The sequence below is a fragment of the Quercus suber genome, unplaced genomic scaffold, assembly GCF_002906115.3.
Source record: "Quercus suber isolate HL8 unplaced genomic scaffold, Cork oak 2.0 scaffold_283, whole genome shotgun sequence".
Lineage (NCBI taxonomy): Eukaryota > Viridiplantae > Streptophyta > Magnoliopsida > Fagales > Fagaceae > Quercus > Quercus suber.
Genome location: NW_027069739.1, coordinates 588,390 through 611,426, shown reverse-complemented (window position 1 = coordinate 611,426; position 23,037 = coordinate 588,390). Strand labels below are relative to the sequence as shown.

At 36.9% G+C, this 23,037-nt stretch overlaps 1 protein-coding gene across 1 annotated transcript; it reads left to right on the top strand.

Moving 5' to 3' along the window:
• The first annotated feature begins 3,310 nt into the window (after window positions 1-3,310).
• Window positions 3,311-3,757, top strand: LOC112025638 (uncharacterized). The gene has a single exon (XM_024058308.1). It carries the CDS (start codon window positions 3,311-3,313, stop codon window positions 3,755-3,757), a length of 447 nt encoding a protein of 148 aa, XP_023914076.1.
• The last annotated feature ends 19,280 nt before the right edge of the window (window positions 3,758-23,037 follow it).

Here is a 23,037-nt window from a genome sequence, read left to right as displayed (position 1 = left end):
CCCACCACCCACCCCCCCCCCCCCCCCCGGCGGGAGCTGCACTCTCATTGTATTTTAGATAAACATATAAATAAAAACTTTTATGTGCAAAAGAAATGCTTTGTTATTAATTTAGGAACTTCCAAACGAAGTGTAAACTTCAATTGCAACATAAGATATATATACTATTCTTTAAATAAATACTTCTATAAGTTAGAATATTATTTCTCAAGATTTTTATTTTATTTTTTAAAAAAGTGATATAAAGAATTGGCAAATAGGTTTGTGTTGATATGGTTTGGGTTAGAAACAAGTTGTCTTAAACAGGTTAACAAACCTATGATCCCAACTCGGTCTTGTAAGGGTTGAGTTGACATTGTATGACCCTTATTTTTTTTCCGCATGAAAGTGTGTGTGTGTGTATAAAAGAAACTTAATCACATTGTTTATGTCTTCCTTTCAATACAAATAAGAAAACAAATAAACAAAAACACTCTAAAGTAAATATCAAACAATACATAAAATCTGAAATTTACATAGTTCAAGTTAAATAATACATAACTACTTAATTCATTACATATTGCAACATTCTCATACCCTAATCCGTTGTAAAATTAAAATTGAAACATTCTTAAACCCATAATTTGAATGCCCTAAAGTCCAAAATCCATAAAATTGCAACATTTGCAAACCCTAATTTACTAAATTCTAATTATAATAATATATACATAAACAATGAATCATTAGATCAACCTAAGCTTATAAAAAATTGGGGATTTTGACTTTTGAGAGAATAATGGAGAAATTTATCCTCACTAGATTGAGAGATCTTAAATTAGATTGTGGCTCGGTAGGTGGCAAAAGAAAAATTGGCTAACAAAGTATAGGAGACTATTGAGAAGAAAGCTTTGGTGGTGACTAAAGCTCTAGCCAATTAGCCTCATATATGAGTGTGGAAGAGAAGTTGAAGAAGAGAATAACAAGTGTAGAGAATTGAATTTCTTAAAAAAGCGAGGGGGGAAAAAAGAGCATATAAAAAACAAAAAGTAATTCACATGTCCAAAAAACTCATATACCCATATTTTTCCTAGGTTCAAGCCGGTGGACATGTTCGAGTCTAGTTTTGACAGATCTAGGCAAATGCAAAAACACTCCCTAAACTTTAGATCAAAATCAAATCAACCCCCTAAACTTTTGAGAAATACCCAAATTGATCAAAAAAGATTTTTTTTTTTCTCAAAAAAATGAGATAGAAATGTAGAAAAAAGTATCAATTTGGGTATTTTGAAAATTTATAAGCTTCTAATTTCAAATTAGAAGATCAGGTTGTTAGTTTCAATGTTATAAGAACTATATTATACTAGCAGTTCAACCATAAAGTCTGTAATTCTTGATGAACTTCAGACTGGTACACACCTTTGTATCATTTGTGCATTTATTCGACTTTGTACCCATGTAAAACGACGGGAAGTAAAAACAAGTTCGTTTAACCCACGGATAAAAAAAGGTCCTGATGGAATAAATAATAGCAAACAAAAGTTACAAAACAAAACTTCTCAAAGTTCTAAATCAATGTATTAAACTAGTCGCGCAGTCACTTTACTAATCCAAATTTACCTTTTTCTTTTTTTTCTTTATAAATATTTTGGGTTATTCCCTTGTGTTATTGCTGTGCATGACACTCTAGCTTCCATTATTAGAAACCGACCATAAAATTTCACCAACACTCCCTTCCCAAAAAGAAAAAAACCACCAAAACCTGGTCAATATACTCATTACTGAGCACTTAGCCACTCTAAGTTGTCACCTGCTTCAAATCCTAAGTTTTCATCACCACTAAAACCCCACATGTTGTGGATCACAAAGAGTAAGATAGGATTTATTAGGTAAGATAAGGAGAAAGATCGAAAAAAGGATGAAAGAAAGAAGAGATACAAAAGATGAAGAAAAAGAAATTGAGAGATTAGGGACAATAGGTCCATATCTTGGGATGGAGGAAATTTTTATATATATAAATTATTGATTGAGATTAAATTTGATTCTATATTAAACTCTTCATTAAAATCTTGTGACAATTAAAATTGATGGTGAACCAAAAATTGGGTCATCTCTAGTTCGTCCATAGTGTCATCCAAGTCCAGAAAGATTGTCCTAATATAAAAAGGTCATCCAGCATAAGGAGGTCGTCCAAACTAAAGAAGGTCATCCAGCATGGAAACACTTGGATGACCCCTCAACACTTAGAAAATCTCTAGAATGATTTTATGTACAAAAGCTTATAATTCAAACCACATTCTACTATTTTGAAGTATGACCAAAATCCTTATTCATCGCTCTAACTTCCCACTAAGTTCTTAACTTCTAATGGTAGTTGTAGAAGATGAGATTAAATATTCTAACTTCCATAGCAGTTGTAGAAGTTAAGTTTGAACCTTCTAACTTCCATACACGTTGAGGAAGTAACCACTCCAAAGCTCACTATATAAGGACTTATCCACATTAAATGAAAGTAAGTTTCTACTATTCCTAAAAGTTAGAATTCTTGAGTTCTAGAGAGAAAAACTAACTTAAGCATTGTATGGTTTTTGGCCAATTCACCCCAGTCACCGTTGATCTTGTCTTTTTTTCTTTTCATGCCTTCCAAATAACCACTAGTCCATTGAAGCCTGGAGCATTCAGCCTACTGATTTTCTATGCATCATCAATTGGCGTCGTTTGTGGGGAAGTTAAATTTGTATTTTGCAATTTATTTTTTTTAGACAAAAGGTTGTATGGTTCGGACAATGTCAATGGCCACTAGTCTAGGCCTCCAGGAGAGTGGGAACACTTCCAGTTACCCCAATTGCGCTCACCAGTCAGCATATGTCATACAACTGCCTTCAGTCCAACAAATATAGTCCATGGCAGCTGCCATGGCAGAGCTAACCCGTCAAAATCAAGAACTGACCCGAGAGATCAACCAAAGGAGGTAACATCATGAACAATGCGCGGAAGGACAAGCTCAACGTCAAGAAGTTAGAGAAGAAGAAAATGTTAAGCACGAGAACCACTCAAGAGGTACCACTTCATGTAGGGTGCCACACTTGGAAAGGGAGATGGACCAAATGAGGAGAGCCATGGAAGAGATGAGGGAGAATATGAGAATGTCGAATCACATAGAGGATTTAGTTCATCGAACCGATTCCCCTTTCATAGCTTCCATCAATAGTCATCCCCTGCCTTCCAAGTTCAAGATGCCTCATTGGATTCATATGATGGAACGCGCGACCCATGTGACCACATTGCAACCTTTAAGACCACAATACACCTTCAAGGAGTTCCAGATAAGATAATGTGTAGGACCTTCCCAACCACCTTTAAGGGGCTAGCAAACATTGTTGGTTCTTTCGAGGAGTTGAGTAAGTTGTTCATCAACAACTTTATTGGAGGACAAAGGCATAAACACTTTTTGTCCAGCCTGCTAACTATAAAGCAAGGAGAAAATGAGAGTTTGCGTTCTTTCATAACTCGCTTCAACAGAAAAGCCTTGACGGTAGGCGAGATGAATGACAAGTTGCTATTAGCGGCCTTCCACAATGGAGTTAGTTCAGATTTATTCATCCATAAGCTCTATGATCAAGAATTGCAGACTTTGGTTGAGCTCATCCATTCAGCTCAAAGCTTCATGAATGCAGAGGATGCAATTATTGCCAAGAAAAGGACAAGACTAGAGCCAATGGAAGCGGACCTCCCACGCCATCCTGAACAAGGCCCTCATCCAAAGAAGGCTCGAATATGAGAGAAGAAGGATAGAGACAACAAGAAGGCAGGTTCGTCTTTAGGAAGAGGTCAGTATTACACGCTCTTGAATGTTCTACTTAATCAAGTGCTTATGCAAATCAAGGATGATCTATACTTAAAGTGGCCAGAGAAGATAAAGAGAAATCCCAACAAACGCAATAAGAATAAGTATTGTCACTTTCATAGAGATCATGAGCATGACACAGACGAGTGCTATGACTTGAAGCAACAAATAGAAAATCTCATTAGGCAAGGAAAGTTTAGGAATTTTCTTGGACGAGATTATAAGGACGAGAAGTTGAAAGGAAAGATAGAAGAGCCATCATGGCCCCCACTTGGAGAAATAAGAGTCATTGTAGGAGGTACTTCAGCATGACAATCATCCAAGTCAAGGAAGACTTACCTGAAGGTGGTGCTGAACGTCTAACTCTCTGGACGAGTTCCTAGGACGAAAGAGGCAAACGAGCAAGCTATTAATTTCACAAATGAAGATGCTGGGAGGGTCCATCATCCACATGACGATGCAATCGTTATAACTTTGCTCATTGCAGACTACACGACTAGAAGGGAGTTGATAGATAATGGGAATTCAGCAGATATTCTATATTATCCTGCTTTCCAACAGATAAGGCTTGGACGAGATCAACTTCGTCTAGTGAATTCACCCTTAGTAGGATTTGGAGGAATGAAGGTACAACCAGTGGGTACTATTACTCTACCCGTAGTGATAGGAGCGTATCTACAGCAGATAGCTAAAGAAGTAAATTTTCTCGTTATAGATTGTTAATCTTCCTACAATACAATCATTGGACGACCAACTTTAAATAATTGAAAGGCAGTAACGTCTACCTGCGACCTATTTGTCAAGTTCCCAACAGATTATGGAATAGGGCAAGTACAAGGAGATCAGTTGGCCACTAGAGAATGCTACTTAGCCATGTTGGCTATGAATGAGCATGTGCAGATAATGAATATAGAGGAAAGAAGGGTTGCTGCAGAGCCCACTGAAGTACTGGAGGACATCCCTCTAGAAGAGAGTGTTAAGGATCAAAATTTCACAAGAAAGCTCATTCCATGAAAAGTAAGGAAAGACCATGGGCCTTAACAAAAGAAGGTCGAATTCATGAAGTTAAGAAGGACCATGAAAGCCCAAATTCCCAAAAAGAAGGAAAAGAAAGAAATAATAATAAATAAATAAAAGAAGAAGAGGACCTAGATTTGGTTAGGCCAGAGGACATGCAACAAGGATCTTGGTCAGGCCAAAGGGTATGCAGCAAGATGAACATTAAAGCCCTAGGACCTTGATGTGTCCTTTTGAAGCCTTGAGAATAGGACCTTGGCTGACATATGGGAAAGCCAAGGTGTATGTTTAGATTTCCAGCAAAAAAAGCCATTAAAAATCCAGCAAAACTAGGTATTATCTTTGTAACCCATGGTTCAAACTCGTGAGATCTCGAGTGGATAGTAAGGGAGAAATGGTTTGGTCGATAGGGGAGTGATTTCTGGTGAAAGCAGGATCCTGAAGGTTTCCCTTGGTTCATATATTTGCTTGGAATGCATGAACCAATGGAAAACTTATTTCCCCCATGTGCATGACACCTCCCCACAATTTCCTTTCAATTGTCACTTTCAACTAAAACTGCCATCCAGTACATTGAGTAGCCCACCCACTCCTTTGACTTTCCAAGAAGGAATCTTTCATTTATAGCTAAAGCCAAATGCCCCTTCTGAGTTATAATTGCCTAATTAAGCTAAACTTCTGCCCAGTGCACTTTTTCAGGTTCCAAAGGACATGGTTTTACCCAGCAGACCAGGGATGTCTTTGTCCAGGGTACTAGACCATGTCCATTATAAAAGGAACACTAAGGTATAGTAAGAAGGGGGGAGGGGGAAGAGGGATTCAAATGGAGGGAAAAAAGGAGAGTTCAAAGGTTCAAAATGATAACTCTTAGAGCTTTAATAGCTCAGCAAGGGAGAAAAAAATGAACAAAAATAACAGAGCCAAGGTGGAGGAATTCGTCCCATATCCTTGAGATCATTCAAAATATCACTTAGCCTCTAAAGGAATATATGCCAAAACATGCACACATCAGATATCACTCTCTCCCACAAAATCATCATCACCTAACTATATTGATTGGCAATGCCCAAGCAAAACTACTTGGACTTGAGTTCCAAATCTCACAAGTCTTGTGCAAAAGCACTAAGTCTGTGAGAATTAGGGCTAGGATCCTCGTGACTGACTCATTCCTATGAAATTTATTTATATATATGTATATGTTTTAGAATGTATATCCCAATTTGAGAAACTAACTATTATTATTTGAAGATATGTGTATTGTATAGTTGTTCTTGTGCAAAACCTATAGAGGTAAAGGGAAAGGATGAAACTCCATTGCATAATAAGCATGGAGAAAAGTCCTAGAACTCAAGGAACTAGAGATTCTGGGCTCTATGGATTACAAACCTAGTACACCTGGGAGCCACGGCATCACGTTCGGGGTACCACAATATCATGCTCGAGGAACCAAGTAAAGGAACTCTTTTAAGTGTTCACATAATAAAAGATAAGCGCTAAACCTTCTATTTTAACCTCTTCCTCATTGTGAATGTTAGGAATAATTATTTTACTTATTTCGTAAGAGTAAAATGTCATTTAATGACACCAAAACACTTACAATGGTATTTTATTGCTTAGGAGGAAATCACATTTTTTGCCTTGAGGAGCTTTATGTGATTTGCGCACAAACCGGTTCATATAACTACCTTAATAGGCCGTGGAGAACCGGACCCAGTCCAACCATCCATCCTTGGAGGCCCAAGATCCCTTATCATCAATGGACTTGGGTACTTTCCAAAAAAGGAACCCACATAGAGGGTAATCCCGAGAAGTTTACCAGAATTGGAACAAGTATAATGGATCATTGCCCTACTCTTTAAAAAAAAAAAAAAAGGAGGTAAAAGGGTCATGTAGTAATATTTAAACAATCATGATATTGTCTCATTGCTTTAAAGAAAAAAAAAAATGGAGAAGTGAGCAAATCAAAAAAGATTGATGAAATGAAGATTGTATGAGTTACATAGTAAAGCAATTGCCTCACGTTTTGGGGCTGATTTATTTTCTTTTTTTAAAAAAAATTCATAATGTTGTTTCATTTCTTTTAGAAAAAAATAAAGAAAGAAAAGTAAACAAATCAAAGAGGCTTGATGAAATGTAAATTACATAGTAAAGCAACTACCTCACGTTGCGAGGCTAGAGAATTTTGCAGCAACTTGATAATAACATCATATGGCGTAGGTTAGCAAAATGGAGTAGTTCCATGATCCTAGCAAAGCCTAGGAGATCCTTGACTCCAGGAAGCAAAGCCTAGGAGATCCTTGATCCCAGTAAAGCCTGGGAGTTCCTTGATCCCAACAAAGTTGAGGAGATCCTTGTGTAGATTCTTTTTTTTTTTAGCACATAGGTCCAAGTAGAAACAAGGATCCTGGGCCCAATACTTATTGTGTTAAGGGACTGGGCTTGGTTCACCGCAACTAAATTGGGCTGATTTCAAACCAAGTGGTGTACAAAACACAAATCCTACAACACATACATGCTAACATACAAGAAATATATGCATTGAGCAACAAGAAATAACAAAGGAACACAATGATAAAGAAAGAACGTAAAATAAAGCATTAGGGATCCTTAAAACAATGTAAAATACTTTATTACTTTCTTAATTGTGTAATACATCATGCTCACTAGGACGTGTTACAAGGTCCAAATAAGTTCAAAAATAATAGACTTAGATGGCTCTTCAGGCCTTTAAGAATTGCAAGGTTTGAATCCATTTGAATCCAAGTATGTTCTCTAGTAGAGGTGGCAATTCGTGTTCGCGTGTCGGGTTCGTGTCATGTCAAGTCATGAGTATTCAATGATATAGGTCAACACTAACCTAACATGTTTATTAAACGGGTCAAGATTCCTCAACCCTAACACGACCCATTTATTAAACAGGTCAATCGTGTCAACTTGTTTATTAGATTTTATCAAAATGAAAAAAAAAATTATGAAAAAATAAACAAATAAATTTTTTAATATAAAATTTAGAATTAACGAGTAATTGCATTACGCATAATCATTCAAAACTAAAGCATATCACAATATCACAAATAGTTAATCACAATATGTCAAAGAAAATAAACCACAAAAATTAATAAGTTTATATACTTAGAGTTTGAAGGGTATATTGGTAAAATTGCATTTAATTAAACAGGTTAGATGGGTTAAACGAGTTCTATATGTTCAACACTAACCCAACTCTTTTATTAAATGGGCCAGTCGTATTAACTCGAATATGATACGAACCCGTTAAGCCTTAACCTATAACCTACTAATTTCATGTCGTGTCGTGTCGTGTCGAGTTCGCAGGTTATGTCCAATTTTGCCACCCCTATTCTCTAATGGCTGTTTGAGGATTCCGAACGGTATTTCCCTCCTTTTTCTCTTTTTTTTTTTTTTTTTTTGAATCAAGACATAGTTTTCTCAAGGATTTTACTCTAATTCATTGTTGCTAAATGCCCTTTCACTATTGGCTGCTTCCCCTTTTATAGAGTCATCCTAGGGTTTCCAAAGTACCACTAATTCCCTCCATTTGCTCCCCTGGGTACCAGAACCAATGTTGTGCTAGCGGTATTGGTGGCTGGTCCCTTCCTCATTCTTTATTTTTTTTTTCTTTTGAGGTTCATTCTTCAAAAAGACTTTTGCTGACTTTCTCGTTCAAGGGGGTCCTAGAAGGTTGGCTTTTTATTCTTTCCTTCTCCAAGGCTTCTAAATCCCACTTTTTTCAAACCCACGCTTTGGTTGCTTTCCCTTTTGTCATTTTTCCCAGGTGAGCTGATTCTTTTCTGCCAGGTCGAAAGATCCTAAGTCTCCTTCCTTCCTGGTTCTTCTTCCTAGATTCCTCGAGGTACCAAGCTCTTGCTAATGAGTTGTTGGTTCCCAGGCCCTTTGACCCCTTTACTGCATCATGGGGTGGTTGATAGGGACATATCTATTCTTGTTCCTTGTGTCTCTTGGCACCCCCCCTGAACTATCTTAATCTAAACCTGGCTTTACTGCATGTCCCGAGGATCCCAGGCTCGTGAGAATCCTCAGGTATCCTGGCCCAGTTCTTTCCCTGGACTCCCCAGTGATTCTCTGACCTTGGCGGGTTGGGCTTCCTTCTTCCCTTTGTTTCATGGGATCTGAAACTTACCTGTTCATGGATTTGGGTTCCTTCTTATGATCCTTAATGAGTTTAGGCTTCTCTCCTCTTTTCTTTATTGAAGGCCCAAATATTTTATTTTTTCTATAGTTCAATCTTTTGTGTTGTTTTGGGTCTTGGTGCAATATTATGATTTTTAGACCTCAACAATCATTTATTCCAGCAAAGTTGAAGTACATCCTTAATTCCAGCAAAGTCTAGAAGATCATTGACTCCAGAAAAGTAAAGCTTGTGAGATCCTTATTCCAACTAAGTTAAGGAAATCCTTTACTCCAGCAAGGTTGAGTACACCCTTGATTTCAACAAAGCCTAGGAGATCCTTGACTCTAGGAATGTAAAGTTTATGAGATCCTTGATCCTTTCAAATCTGAGGAGATCCTTGATTCTACCAAAGTTGAGAAGATCCTTGATTCTGAAGGAGATCCTAGATTCTAGTAAAAAACTGAGTAGTTCCCTAGTTCCAAACACGAATCCAACAAAAATAGAGTGGCTCCTTGATTTCAAAGAAGCTGAGTAGTTCCTTGGTTCCAGTCACAGTTCTAGCAAAATGGAGTAGTTCCTTGGTTCTAAAAAAAATTCAAGTTGTTCCTTGATGGAATAGTTTTCTGATTCTAGCAAAGTGGAACAGATCCTTGGTTCCAACAAAGTTGAAGTACTTCCATGGATCCAGCAAAGTAAAATGGTTAAGAAAAATGAAGGCATCAGGAAAATGAATAGAAGTTCCACAATAGCATCAAGAGAAGGTGGATTAAGCATGATTCAACAATAGCCTCATGTCCTGGGGGCTAAAGCCTATTGTGCGGTGGACCTTGAATGTATTTTGAAGAAAATCGATAGAAACACTATATTGCAAATTAGTAGTAAAAATCAATATCATTGAAAACTCAACAACTATACGGTGTATCTATCATTTATTGCGGCTTAACAATTAGGGTCACCCATGGAAAAAACAAGATTTGGAGGAGCTACATAGTCCACTGAAAGACACCTACAACTAGCTCTAAGGGCTGACCATGGTTCCATAAAAATCGTTTGATCCTCTCAACGTACCATTGGTACATTAAAGAGGGACTGAATGGGAAGCCCATAAAGATTGTTACCAATCCTTAGTCCCTTCATCTAGCATGAAGTAAACATTGTGGAAAACATATTCTATGATGAGTTGACTCCAATTGAAGAATATCCCATCTTCAGAATCCCAGGGAGCTCCCATTCCAAAAGGAGAAGAAACCTAGATAAAAGGCGGAATATCGCTTATGAAGGTTCGTGAGACCTGAATGTAGCCTACAAGAGGATCCTAGACCACCATCTCACATGATAGCTCAGGAAGAGGTCCTAGAGGAACCTAGGGATACGATAAGTCAGAATATCCCATCTTCAAAATCCTGAGGGGCTCCCATCCCAGAAGAAGAAGAAACCTTAAGGGAAGGCAGAATATTGCTTATAAAGGTACATAGACCTAAATGTAGTGTGCAAGAGGATCCTAGACCACCATTTTACATGATAGCCTGGGAAGAGATCCCAAAGGAACCCCAAGTTCAAATCCATGTTCGACCAATTGGGATCTAGGCTAGAGGTAAGGAAGATTGCAATAGAATCCCTCGTGAATATGGCAGCTAATGCTAGAATAAAGTACTTTGCAGCAAAAACTCATGCAAGCAGAGCCTTCTTAGAAACCATCAATGTAATAACCTTAATGGACAAGGATATGGAGGTTGAGTACCTAGAATATCGAAGATCACTTTATCTAACATCCACAATAAATGGTGTCCAGATTAGGAGAGCACTAATAAACACAAGAACCTCATTCAACCTCATTTCCTTGAGTACATTAGAGGCTGTAGACATGTTTGGTAAGAGGATCCCGGGGACACCCTTGAAAATAATGGGATTTGGAAGAGACGAATAATCCACTGAAGGGAAGGTTAAGTGGAAGACTGATAAGGATCTTTGCCAATCCTAGTCGTTTCAATCAAAGTGAAGTAAATTTTACAGATAATATGTTTTACAACAAGCTGGCCCTAAATGATGAGTGTCCTACATATGGGATCTTGGGGGCTTCTGTCCTGGAAGAAGAAGAAAAAGAAGGAAGCAATACCCATGATTTGAGGGATCCCTTGGACAGAAAAAGACAAAAGAAGGAAACAAGTTCATCGGGATCCCGAGAATGTGTAACTGGTCAGGAACCTGCAGGAATGCCAATATACTACTTACGAAGATCCCGGAGAAACTTATGGATATGGAAAATAAGGCATAAATCCTACCAAAGGAGGAACTGGAAGAAGTGAACCAGGGGGCTGACCCAAGAAACCTAAGGTCTATCCTCATCGGCAGTCAATTATCGGTATAAAAAAGAAAAAAGAAAAAGAAAAAAGAAGAAGCAATTGGTGGAGTTATTGAAAAAGTATGAACATTTATTGGCATGGACTCCCTCAAATTAAATAAGGCACGTCCAAAGGATAAATTTCCTTTGCATAACATCGATTTCCTCATAGATCTAATTAAGGCAACAACAATATCAACCATGAAGAGGAATACCACGATCAAGGAACTCAAGAGTTTCTTGGAAAGAGTTTCTTACATTAGGAAGTTCACACCAAGACCAGCCTTGGTCATCAATGGACTATCCAAACTGTTGAAAAAGGAGAGTGTTTTTAAAACTTCAACAGATCATGAGTCATGTGACTACCTTATGGGTACTAGTCCATGGCAAAATCATTATTGTTATGCCTAGGATCCCAATTCCAAGCATACAGAGCATTGAAGGAGACCGAAATGAGGTATCCTAACATAGAAATGACGTGTTTGGTAGTCGTGCATCTCAACAACTGAATCATTACTTTTCATCCCACCAAATCCTATTAGTGACGAGCTCTCATCCAATAAAAGCCCTCCTTCATTAGCCCTTGCAATCTTGAAGAGTAGCCCAGTGGCTAATATTAACTTCTTAATACAACATGGGTCTGAAGGATCCCTAGAGCTGTCAAGAGCTAGGCTGTAACAGACTCACTGCCCAATTCCCCAAATAAAAGGAGTACCTATTGAGTGAGAAGATCCCTAGAAAAGTAGTAGTGGTAGAAGGATCCTCATAAATATCAGCCTCTAATGAGCATGCCTAGAGAAAGCCTTCCTCTTCTGGGATCCTAGTAAAAGGATCCCCCACCTGAAGAAAACACTATGGTAGAATCATCTTGGTGGAGCTCCTTTTAACCACCGATTCACCAGTAAGGGCAACCTTGGATGGCTCATAAAAGAAGAATATATCTATAAAGGATTTGTTCACAGCTAAGAGATGATATTTTAGAAGATCCTCGGGGAAGGAAACAAATCCTTAACCCTTTCAAGAAAAGAAAAGAGATCAATTCAATGACCCCACTAAAGAATTGGGGGGAGGGCTACGAAGGAACCTTTCTAAAGATTGAAGAATTCAATAGCCATGAACAAATTTTCCAAGTGACATGGCCCAAGACTTAGGAAGAGCAAACTTTCATGTACCTGGCTCAGGACTTGGCCAGAACAGATTTTTCCAAGTGACATGGCCTAGGAGTTGGGAAGAGCAAACTTTCCATGTACTTGGCCCAAGACTTGGCCAAAACAGATTTTTCCAAGTGACATGGCCCAAGACTTGGGAAGAGCAAACTTTACATGTACTTGGCCCAGGACTTGGCTAGAACAAATTTTCAAAGTGGCATGGCCCAGGACTTGGGAAAGAGCAAATTTTTCATGTACTTGGCCTAGGACTTGTTTAGAATAAATTTTCCAAGTGACATGGCCCAGGATTTGGAAAGAGCAAATTTTCTATGTACCTGGCCCAGGATTTGGCCTAGAACAAATTTTCTAAGTACATGGCCTAGAAATTGGCCAAGAGCAAAAGTTTCTAAGTATGACCAAGAAACTAGTGAAAAGCAAAATTTTATGGATACAAGCCATAGCACGTCCCAATAATGTGTGCAGATTGTAAGCATATTCCAGTAATGGCTACAACCTGTAGCACGTACTAACAATGGGTACAACCTGTAGCACATCCCAACAACGGATACAAGCCGTGGCATATCCCAATAATGGGTGCAAATTGTAAGCATATCCTAGTAATGGGTGCAACCTATAGCACGTACTAGCAATGGGTACAACCCATAGCACGTACCAATAATGGGTATAAGCTATAGCACGTACCAACAATAGATATAAGTCATAGCACGTCCCAACAAAGAGTGCAGATTGTAAGCAAGGCCCAACAAGGAGTATAAAGAGAAAGAGCCTCGAGTGGGTATGAAAACCCAAAAATGGGTGTATAAAGTGCACAAGATTAACCTTCTTGAAAGGAATTGGTTTAAGGGAGCCTGAGGAAGAAAGGAATGCATAACTTTAAAAAAAAAAAATTCTAAGTGTGCATCACTCAAAGCTGCAAAAGCATGTGTTAGGACATATGTGTTTTCACTTGTTAAGAACATATGTCACTTATTTATGTAAATTGGCTAATTCTTTAACAAAACGCACTCTACTTGTAATTGAGTAGTTCTAGATGTTTTAATACTTCAAGAAACAAGGTTTCAAGGTCAAGTATTGAAGTCATCAAGTCTGTCCAAAAAAAAGCAAGCTGAAGTACAATTTCATTAAAGCTCGACACCTTCTCGATAGCTACCTCGACACCTGCTATCTGTCGAGATTTATAATTTTAGATTTTCTAATCTGATTTTCTTGGGATCCGTGAATATGCTTTTGGGTCTTCTTTTCTCTAAACCCTAAACATATAAAAGGATTGTTTTAAGAGCCGTCAAGTGTGATACAAGTTGCAAAAGCATTGAGCAATCTCTGTTCAAGCAAATTGTGATCAAAAGACGAAGTTCTTGACCTAGTTCACCTTCTCTGGAGAAGTTGTTGTGTATTTGCACCATAGGGTTTTGTGACTAAGCATCTTCTTGATCTTCATCGTGTAGGATGAACTGAAGAACTTTGCAGCCAACCTCTCTTCCTTAAGTTGGTGTTTTTAAGTCGCGTACTGGGATCCGCGCATTGGTTAGTCACGTACTTGGGAGCCATGCATCAAAGGTGGGAATTGTCGCTATAGATCAAGTCCAATTAGGTATTGGGGTAAGGGTTCAACTGTAGGTTGATAAGGTACTTGGGATTCCTTTACTTGTAACTGCTTGATTTGATAATAGTGAAGTTTCGAGAATGGTGACCTGAAAATCACTCGGTGGAGTTTTTGCCGCGAGGTTTTTCCCCATTCGTAAACAAATTACCGTATCATTTAATTTTTACTGCATATTTAGTTTTTGGTGATTTGTTTGTGCTTCCACGCAATTGCATGATAAATTGATTAATTAATAACTTGGCTAATTAATTAATTGGTTTAATCACAAAGGGTCATTCAGTTTGTGGCCTATCAAGTGGTATCAGAGCAGGCACACTCTGCTTAGGTTTAATCTTTACTGTGTAGATCCATTGACCCCTGCTTGTCATGGATAGAGGACAGTCATTAATTATACTTCCTTTATTTGATGGCACTAACTATACATACTGGAAAGTATGCATGAGAGCTTTCTTGCAGTCTTTAGATGAGAAGGTGTGGCAAGATGTAGAGATTGGCTGGACCAAGCCAAAAGAAGAACCGGCCGATTGGGATGACGCAAAGATCAAGGCGGCTAACTTCAACAGCAAAGCGTTAAATGCCCTATTTAGCGCAGTCACTAATGAGGAGTTCAAGAAGATATCCTCAACTGAAACTGCTAAGGAGGCTTAGACCGTCCTCCAGACAACCTATGAAGGAACAAAGGCTGCCAAAGATTCAAAGCTTCGACCATCATCCAAAAACCCTTATGTTGTTCAAAGCTAGTGAAGGCCATTGTATCTGTTGCACATCCATAAACTTGGACGAATGGATTGTACTTGAATGAATTTTAAAATAAAGCCCAAAACAGTGGCCACTTTAAACAAACCGAGACAAGTAAATTTTTCAAAAAAAGAAATAAATTACTGGGATAAACCACTAGGGGCATTACCCCTAGACTTTGGATCGTCCTTACTGGCATTAGTGGCGTCCTGGGCAGGTTCAGTTGAAGCATCATCCACCATGCTAATGTCCTCAGAGCTCATCGAAAGCAGGGAACTCTTTGTGGTAGTGGGGATCTTGAAGGAGTCAAAGTCCATCTCAGGGTAGGCCTCATTGGCATCAGAACGAAAGTCCTTATAGCTAGCAGTGTAATGATGATCTAGACGATTCTTAAACTCGTCTGATTTCATGAAGGCTACAACGGCTTCCTTCTGAACCTTCTCCATAGACGAAGTAAACCCTTGAACCTTCACCTCGAGGTAAGTGATATGAGTCTCCTTCTCAATAGAGTCTGTCTTAAGCTCCTCCACTTCATTCTTCAGCTTCTGCTCAATCTCCTGTGGACGAGTGAGCTCTTCAGTCAACCTAATTACTTCCCCCTTCTTCAAAAGGACCTCGTTATTCAGCTCTTTACTCTTCTCCTTGGCAGCCTTAGCCTCATTACGAAGCTCCTTAGCTTAGGTAGACGCAATACAAAACTTCAACATGGCTTGAAAAATAGATGGACAAGGGAAGGTTAGAAATTTTCCTTAAATTTCCCAGAAAATAAAATAGGGATAATAAAAACTATATACCTTGAAGAGGTCATGGATGGTAAAACGCTTAAAGTCCTTCACTGACATGTTATAGCAAGCATTCACCTCATTGTCAGTGATGAGTCCTTTGAACGTCTTCCAAGCATAGCCCTCGTCCAGCACCAAGTTGTGAAGACGCTTGGTTTACTTTGAAGAATGAGTCCTGTGAGGAGCTTTGGCTACAGGAGGAGGAAGATTCTCAAGCTGGATGGATGGAATGGTCTGGATGGGTACCAAGTTCACTGTTGAGTCGTCCAAGTTTACTGTCATAGGAGGGAATTTTGGAACCTTAAGAGGATGAGTCTTGCCAGACTTTTGCTTCTTTGAACCTCGATGACTTGAAAGGTCACCAAGGTCAACAAAACTGGAAATGCCCTTCCTCTTCCCAGCCTAGACAACAAGCTTCTGGATGACCAAGGGAGTTGCATCGTCTTAGACTTGAACGTCCTTTTCACCCTCAGTGCCACTGGCAACAACTTTCCCCTTGTTTTCCTTCATAGTGGCTAACCCTACAATGAAGAAAACAGAGTTAATAATAATAATAATAATAATAATAATAATAATAATAATAATAATAATAATATATATATATATATATATAAAGGGTTGGCTAGAAGATACTTACTTCTATGAGTGGTCTCCTCGTGTGTAAGGTTTTTTGCAGTAGGCTTAGGATCAAGCCCCTAGACAGCTAGACGACTGAGGGTTACCAAGCTATAGAAGGACCTCTTAGGGTAAGCACGAGCTCTATCAATACGCTCCAAATGAAAATTGTCTAAGCGTGGACGAGAGATAGCTGCACCTACATAAGAAAAGGTTAGACGAGAAAAAAAAGTTAAATAAAATAAATAGAAGAAATGAAGAAAGATATACCCTTAGGAAGAAGATGACTTGGGGCACTGGTAAAAGGAGAAAGGGGGGGGGGTGTTATTTACATCAGTTGGGTTCCCAACCTAATTCCAAAAATAAAAAAGAATTTTTCTTCTAAATCCTATCAGAAGAACTACGACTCTCAATCAAACTAAATTAGGGGCCCCTAGATGAGAACTAGTAAAAACCAACAGACAGTTTAATCTCTGAAGGCTTGTAGCAATAAAGGAATTTGTCTGCTGTAATTGGACGATTCCCCTCAAGCGCCTCACGCCATTACACTTGCATGGCTACTATCGTCTTCCATCCATTAGGATTGAGCTGGTTTGGTCCAATACACAACCTATGGAAGAGACCTCTACAAAAGGAATTAAGAGGAAACCTAAGACCTACTAATAGGTAAGAAGTATATACAACAAAACCTGAAAGAGGAGAATAACACCATTCTCCCCTTTCAAGTAGACAAAGCCTAAATTCACTAGGTATTTGATACCTACCTACAAGAATATTCAACTTACTCGCGTCCAGAGTAGACGCCACCTTAGGGGCATAACTATAGATTAAATTTTCTTCCTCCTTTTCATCTTGAGGACTAGGTGATCTACTCCTTCTGGACGAGCTAGCCTCGCCCCAAAAGCCTTCCTACATTGCATTTCCTAGAATTCCTTTAAGGGAAAACCAGGAACCCCAAACAAATAATGCTCGTCTTAGGAACTACTATCACTACTGGTACTGGTACTACTCTCATTACTACTCCCATAACCACCATCACTTCTAAAGGACACATCCTGGTACTCATCTATTTCTCTCTCAGTACTACCACTAGACACAAACATGTTTAGAAGAATGAATAGACGAAAACCTAAGAATGAAGGAAAGGAAGTACCTGACGAGAAACTAGAGGCGAGGATGACTAGACGAAGCTCTTGGACGAAATGGCAGAAAGGAAATTATAAGAACAGTAAATGGTAAGAGAGAGAATGTACATATTTATAGGGCCTAGAGGTGGGTCAACGAAGCGACATAGACCAACTAGAGGCTGACACGTGGTGTTTTCCTAGAAAAATAAATTGATGTGACAAGCCAACCAATGAGATTGTGACATGTGGCACAATCTAAAACAAATAATTCAACCAGAGCAAGGACGACACGTGGCATATCTGTTAACCATTAAAATGCTGACACGTGTCAAGAATAAATAGTCATACCACAATATTTAGGATGACCCATGGGCAAAGGGGGCAACTGATGGTGAACCAAAAATTGGGCCATCTCCAGTTCATTCATAGTGTCGTCCAAGTCCAGAAAGGTTATCCTAATATAAGAACGTCGTCCAGCATAAGAAGGTCGTCCAAACTAAAGAAGGTCGTCCAAACTAAAGAAGGTCGTCTAGCATGAAAACACCTAGACGACCCATTAACACTTAGAAAATCTTCAGAATGAATTTACGTACAAAAACTTATAATTTGAACCACGTTCTACTATGTTGAAATATGAGCAAAATCTTTGTTCATCGCTCTAACTTCCCACTAAGTTCTTAACTTCTAATGGCAGTTGTAGAAGATAAGATTAAATCTTCTAACTTCCATAGCAGTTGTAGAAGTTAAGTTTGAACCTTCTAACTTCCATACACATTGAGGAAGTTACCAAACAAGTAACCACTCCAAAACTCACTATATAAGGGCTTATCCACATCAAATAAAAGTAAGTTTCCACTATTCCTAAAAGTTAGAATTCTTAAGTTCTAGAGAGGAAAACTAACTTAAGCATCGAAGGATTCTTGGCCAGTTCACCCCGGTCACCTTTGATCTTGTCTTTCTTTCTTTTCAGGCCTTCCAAGCAACCACTAGTCTATTGAAGCCCAGAGCATTCAGTCTATTGATTTTCTGTGCATCATAAAAAAGAAAAGACTATTATAAGTTATACTACCATAAATATCAAAATTTATATTTAAAAAAATAAAAGACTATTAATAACTACCATAATTATCAAATTTCATATTTAGACAAAAATAAAATATAGAAAATAAAAAATGAAAAAGAGAAAAAAATTATATTTTGTTAAACTTTCTTGTGCATTGCACGAGTTACTAATTAGTTTTTATTTAAAGGTGAGAATTCTTTTTTGTTGAGAAAATAAAAGTGAGAAATTGATGTGACTATTTGCATCACTTATAACACTTACTTGTCCATTTTTATGTCCTTTAATGGTTTTTTTTTTATTATAATAATTGTGTGACACATAACCATTATGTGATTCTGAGTCATGTATGTAATTCTTGGATAAAGTTTCTCTCCAAACTAGTGTGGAGAGAAATCCTTCAAACTTCTTTTTTTTATTGAATGTGAATTTCGAAAATCTAACCATTAGAATGCATTTTTTTTTATGTCCTTAACATACCTTTTAAATTTTATTCAAATTGGATGTTATCAATCAATAAATTTATTTTTTATGATAATTTTAAACTACAAAAACTTGAAATTTAAACATTTGATTGATAACATAGTTATTGATCTTTGATATTTTTAACAATTTTGCAAATATGGGGATATAATAAGAAATTACGTTCTAACGGTTAGATCTTTAAAATTCATATATAATAAAAAGAAACATTTCCCTTTCTCTTAGCCAAGTGCTGACACAAGGGGAGAGGGGGAGAAATGTGTGTTAAAAATACTTAGTATTCTTTAAAAAAAAAAAAAAAAAGGGCTGACACAAATAACAATGAAATTAAATAAGTTGGTGTATAATAGCAGCCATGTTGCTCTTTGGGATGAGAGTGATAATTGTATGACTAATTAATCTCTTTAAGTATGAATCCCATCTCAAAAACACTAGTCAGCTGTCAGAATTTATCACATTCCCCCAAATGATATGCTAATAATATTTGTAGAAAAAGGGCAGACATTCCATCTGGTCCAGGAGATTATTTGGTTGAACCAAAACTGAAAACAACCTTTTTAATTTCCTCCAGGGTTGGACGAGCAGTCAACATATCAATCTCCATTTGATCAAGTGAGTTGGGGATTAGCTCATCAATATCATTAGAGATATGTGGGTCACCAAAGGAAAACAAGTTTTCAAAATGTCTCACAAAACACTCTCCATTAATGGAATCCCGACCTAAATTTCAGTTCCCACTTTCATCTTTCATAAAGTCAATACTCAATAGAATTTCGCCTTCTCCGGATGATTAGACATGGCAAAACGGGCAGGTCGGGTCGGTTCGGGTCAAGTTTGGGTCAGGTCAATCGGGTTGCGGGTCAGGTTGGATTGGGTCGGGTTGACTCGTATTTTTCACATAAAATTTTTTTAATAAAGAAAACAACATGTATTTGCTATTTGGAAAGTCATGCAACAAATTACTTGATGTAAAATGCATTACTTTGAATTCACCACTTATATCAAGAATGAACTACACTTATTAATACTTATTCAATAATTTTAAAATTATGCAAATCCTAACATTGCTATCTAAACCAAAATAACACAAAGATAAGTAAAACAAATACACAAGTTTTATTTCTACACAATATCAACATCCCAAAATATAAAACAAAATTACAAATGACTTATTGGATAATTCATTTGACAAAAAATAAAAACATATAAGAAATTTACAATCTTGAAAATTAATTTTATAATCTATTTTCAATTGTGGTTGGCACTCTATTTCAATTTGAGATATACATTAAAGTTTGATTGTTTACTTATTTATACATTGTCTCTTTTATGAATATCATATCATTGTTAAGTAACACACACTCTAGGAAATATCATAATTTATTTTGAAAAGCCGTTTATTTTGAACATAAATTGTTAAAAAGTAAGTCTAAGCATTCATAATTTATGTTAATTTGATACTTTGGCTTCACTATTTTCACACTTATGAATGTTTCTCACACATATCTATAATTTTAAATCTATGTTTTTAACTGTACTGTAACCAGATTATCTTGGCATGTACTTTACTATTTGATATCTAAAAACTTTACTCATTACAGAATGCTCAACCATTCATCTTTCAATTAATTTGCATGCAGTTATGTAAATGTCTCAATTGTTTCCTTAAAGCTCACAACAAACAATTAAACAAATATTGTTTTAATTTTTTTTTTTACCCAAAAAAAAAGTTTTAAAAAATTGTTCGGGTTTGGGTCGGGTCGGGTCGACTTGCAAAAACACAGGTCGGGTCACGAGTCAACCCGTTTTTGTTTGGGTCAAAAAAATCAGGTTCGGGTTAGGTATTTTTAGGGTCGAGTCAGAAAACTCTGACTTGTTTTGCTATGTCTACTGATGATCGTGGACAAATAGAAGAACTGGGTGTACATTCAGCAAAAATAAAAATAATAAAATAAATAAATAAAAGAAAAAGAAAAAGAAGAGGCTTCAAAAGAGTAAAGAATAAAATGAAATATAGTGAAGACTAAAATGAAGTCACTGTCAGAAACATATTTAAATAGGCACAAACACTTATTCAGAGGAGAGAAGTTACTGCAAGATTTTTTTTTTTTTTTTAATATAATTTTTATTGTCATCCTTTTTATACATAAATACTTCAAAACCAGGATATGCTATGTGTGTATTGTCACTTTTGTCCCATGCATTATGCATAGGCATTGCTCTAGCAATGCTTCTGCTCTTTAGTTTTTTCCTTTACAATAATATATCCCTTTTATTACCAAAATAATAATAAAGCTCAATGCATGTCTTCATCAATAAAATGTTCAAACTAAAGAATCAAATTAGTTAGTTCTCAGTCCCACACCATACGTTATCTTTAAAACCAGCCCATGCCCGTGAGTATTTTCTGCCACAACCATAACATGTAATTGTTCACTCTGTAGAGTCCGTACTCTCTGCGCAGAGAGAGAGAGAGAGAGAGAGAGAGAGAGAGAGAGAATGGGGCCTTGGCAATTGAGGGGACTGTGTCATGTAGCTCATAGTACGTGGCCCCCAAAAATTGCAACCAACAATTTGATAAGTGAAAACTACCTATGCTTGGACTTGCTCCATATTACTGACAGCATATACCTGATAATTTTTCATAATGTCCACATCGATGTCTCTAGCTTTAAACAATGTACAGGAGTGACTAAAAAACCAACTACGTAGCCTGCCTCGTGATCGTAAAAATTATGTTTTAATTAAAAATTTTCATACTCGAGCTAGCAGATATTATCATGTTGCAGTCTACACTATAGACAAGGAAGATGTTCCTATGTCGGCCTCATTGTTTTTAGTCGGATAAAAACTGTGGCATATATGCAAGATTGTCGAAATCAAGATCTTACGTAGAATTATAGGAAGTAAATGGAATCGTGAATCGTAAAATTAGATTGTGGATCGTAAGATTCTACATTATTTAAAAAAGAAAAATACACATTGTTATATTAAATAATCACATAAATTATACATTCGTTCATAAAAAACCAAAAATTTGCATCCATTTAATGTAATTACCATACATCACTATATCTATTTGTAAGCATCATTTATAGAGACCAAAAATCTTAAAATGTGATACTCTAAGATGTAATTTTTTATTTGAGTCCAACTGACACTCTATCTCTCTATATTAGAATAACAAAACTTGGTCTATTAGGATGTTATTTTTCATTAGAGTCCAACTGAGCTTTCTGTCTAGTTAAAGGAGATTACAACAAATCATGATCATTTGGGATCATCAAAATCGTACAATTGTATTGATCCTAAACAATCGCAAAGATCCTTGAAAGATCTGGATCATTTTGGACAAGTAGGACAGGATCATAGATTCCAGATCGGAATTTTGACAATCATGCATATATAGCTATGTTGCTAGCTCTATGGGATATTTTTTGCTGTAACAGTTGAATCAAATTGTTTAGCAGTACAATTCGAATGTGGAAAAACAGAAAAAACCATCTAGTTTATATGGTCAATGCCTTGTTGCAAGGCACGTCTTAATTAATATATATGTCGCTGTTATTTTTGGCAGAAAGACATGCTCATTTGATAAAGACTTTTCTATATGTAATGTCTTTGTTTCTTTTATTATTTATTCATTTATTTTGCTATTGTTATTATATATTTTATCGACAATCTTTTTTAATCAATTCCATGAAACCTAGCTAGGAGACCATTCTTTTTCTAGGGTTTGTATAGTTACTTCGGAAAACTGTTTTTTATCGTGAAACTATGGTGTTTCTCTTAGTGCAATACCTTAAATGACATGGGGGAATATATCCATGTAAGACAACTATCTATGACCAGAGAACAAGGAATCTATTTGCAGAAGTGACTCAACTTGTTGAATGACAAAACAAACAATTTCTTGGAGAAATTACCCCTCTCTCATGTCCATGCAGCCACTTGTTGGTCAATGATAATTATATAAAAATTATATTTTTCAATATCTTGCTACAAAATTTAGGTATAATCCTTATTTGATTCAATGGAGAAAATGGTAAGTAAAATGTTTTGTACTTGTTTGGGATATTTTTGTGGCCATGATACGCGTTGTACTTGTGAGTTGATATATTAGCAGTTA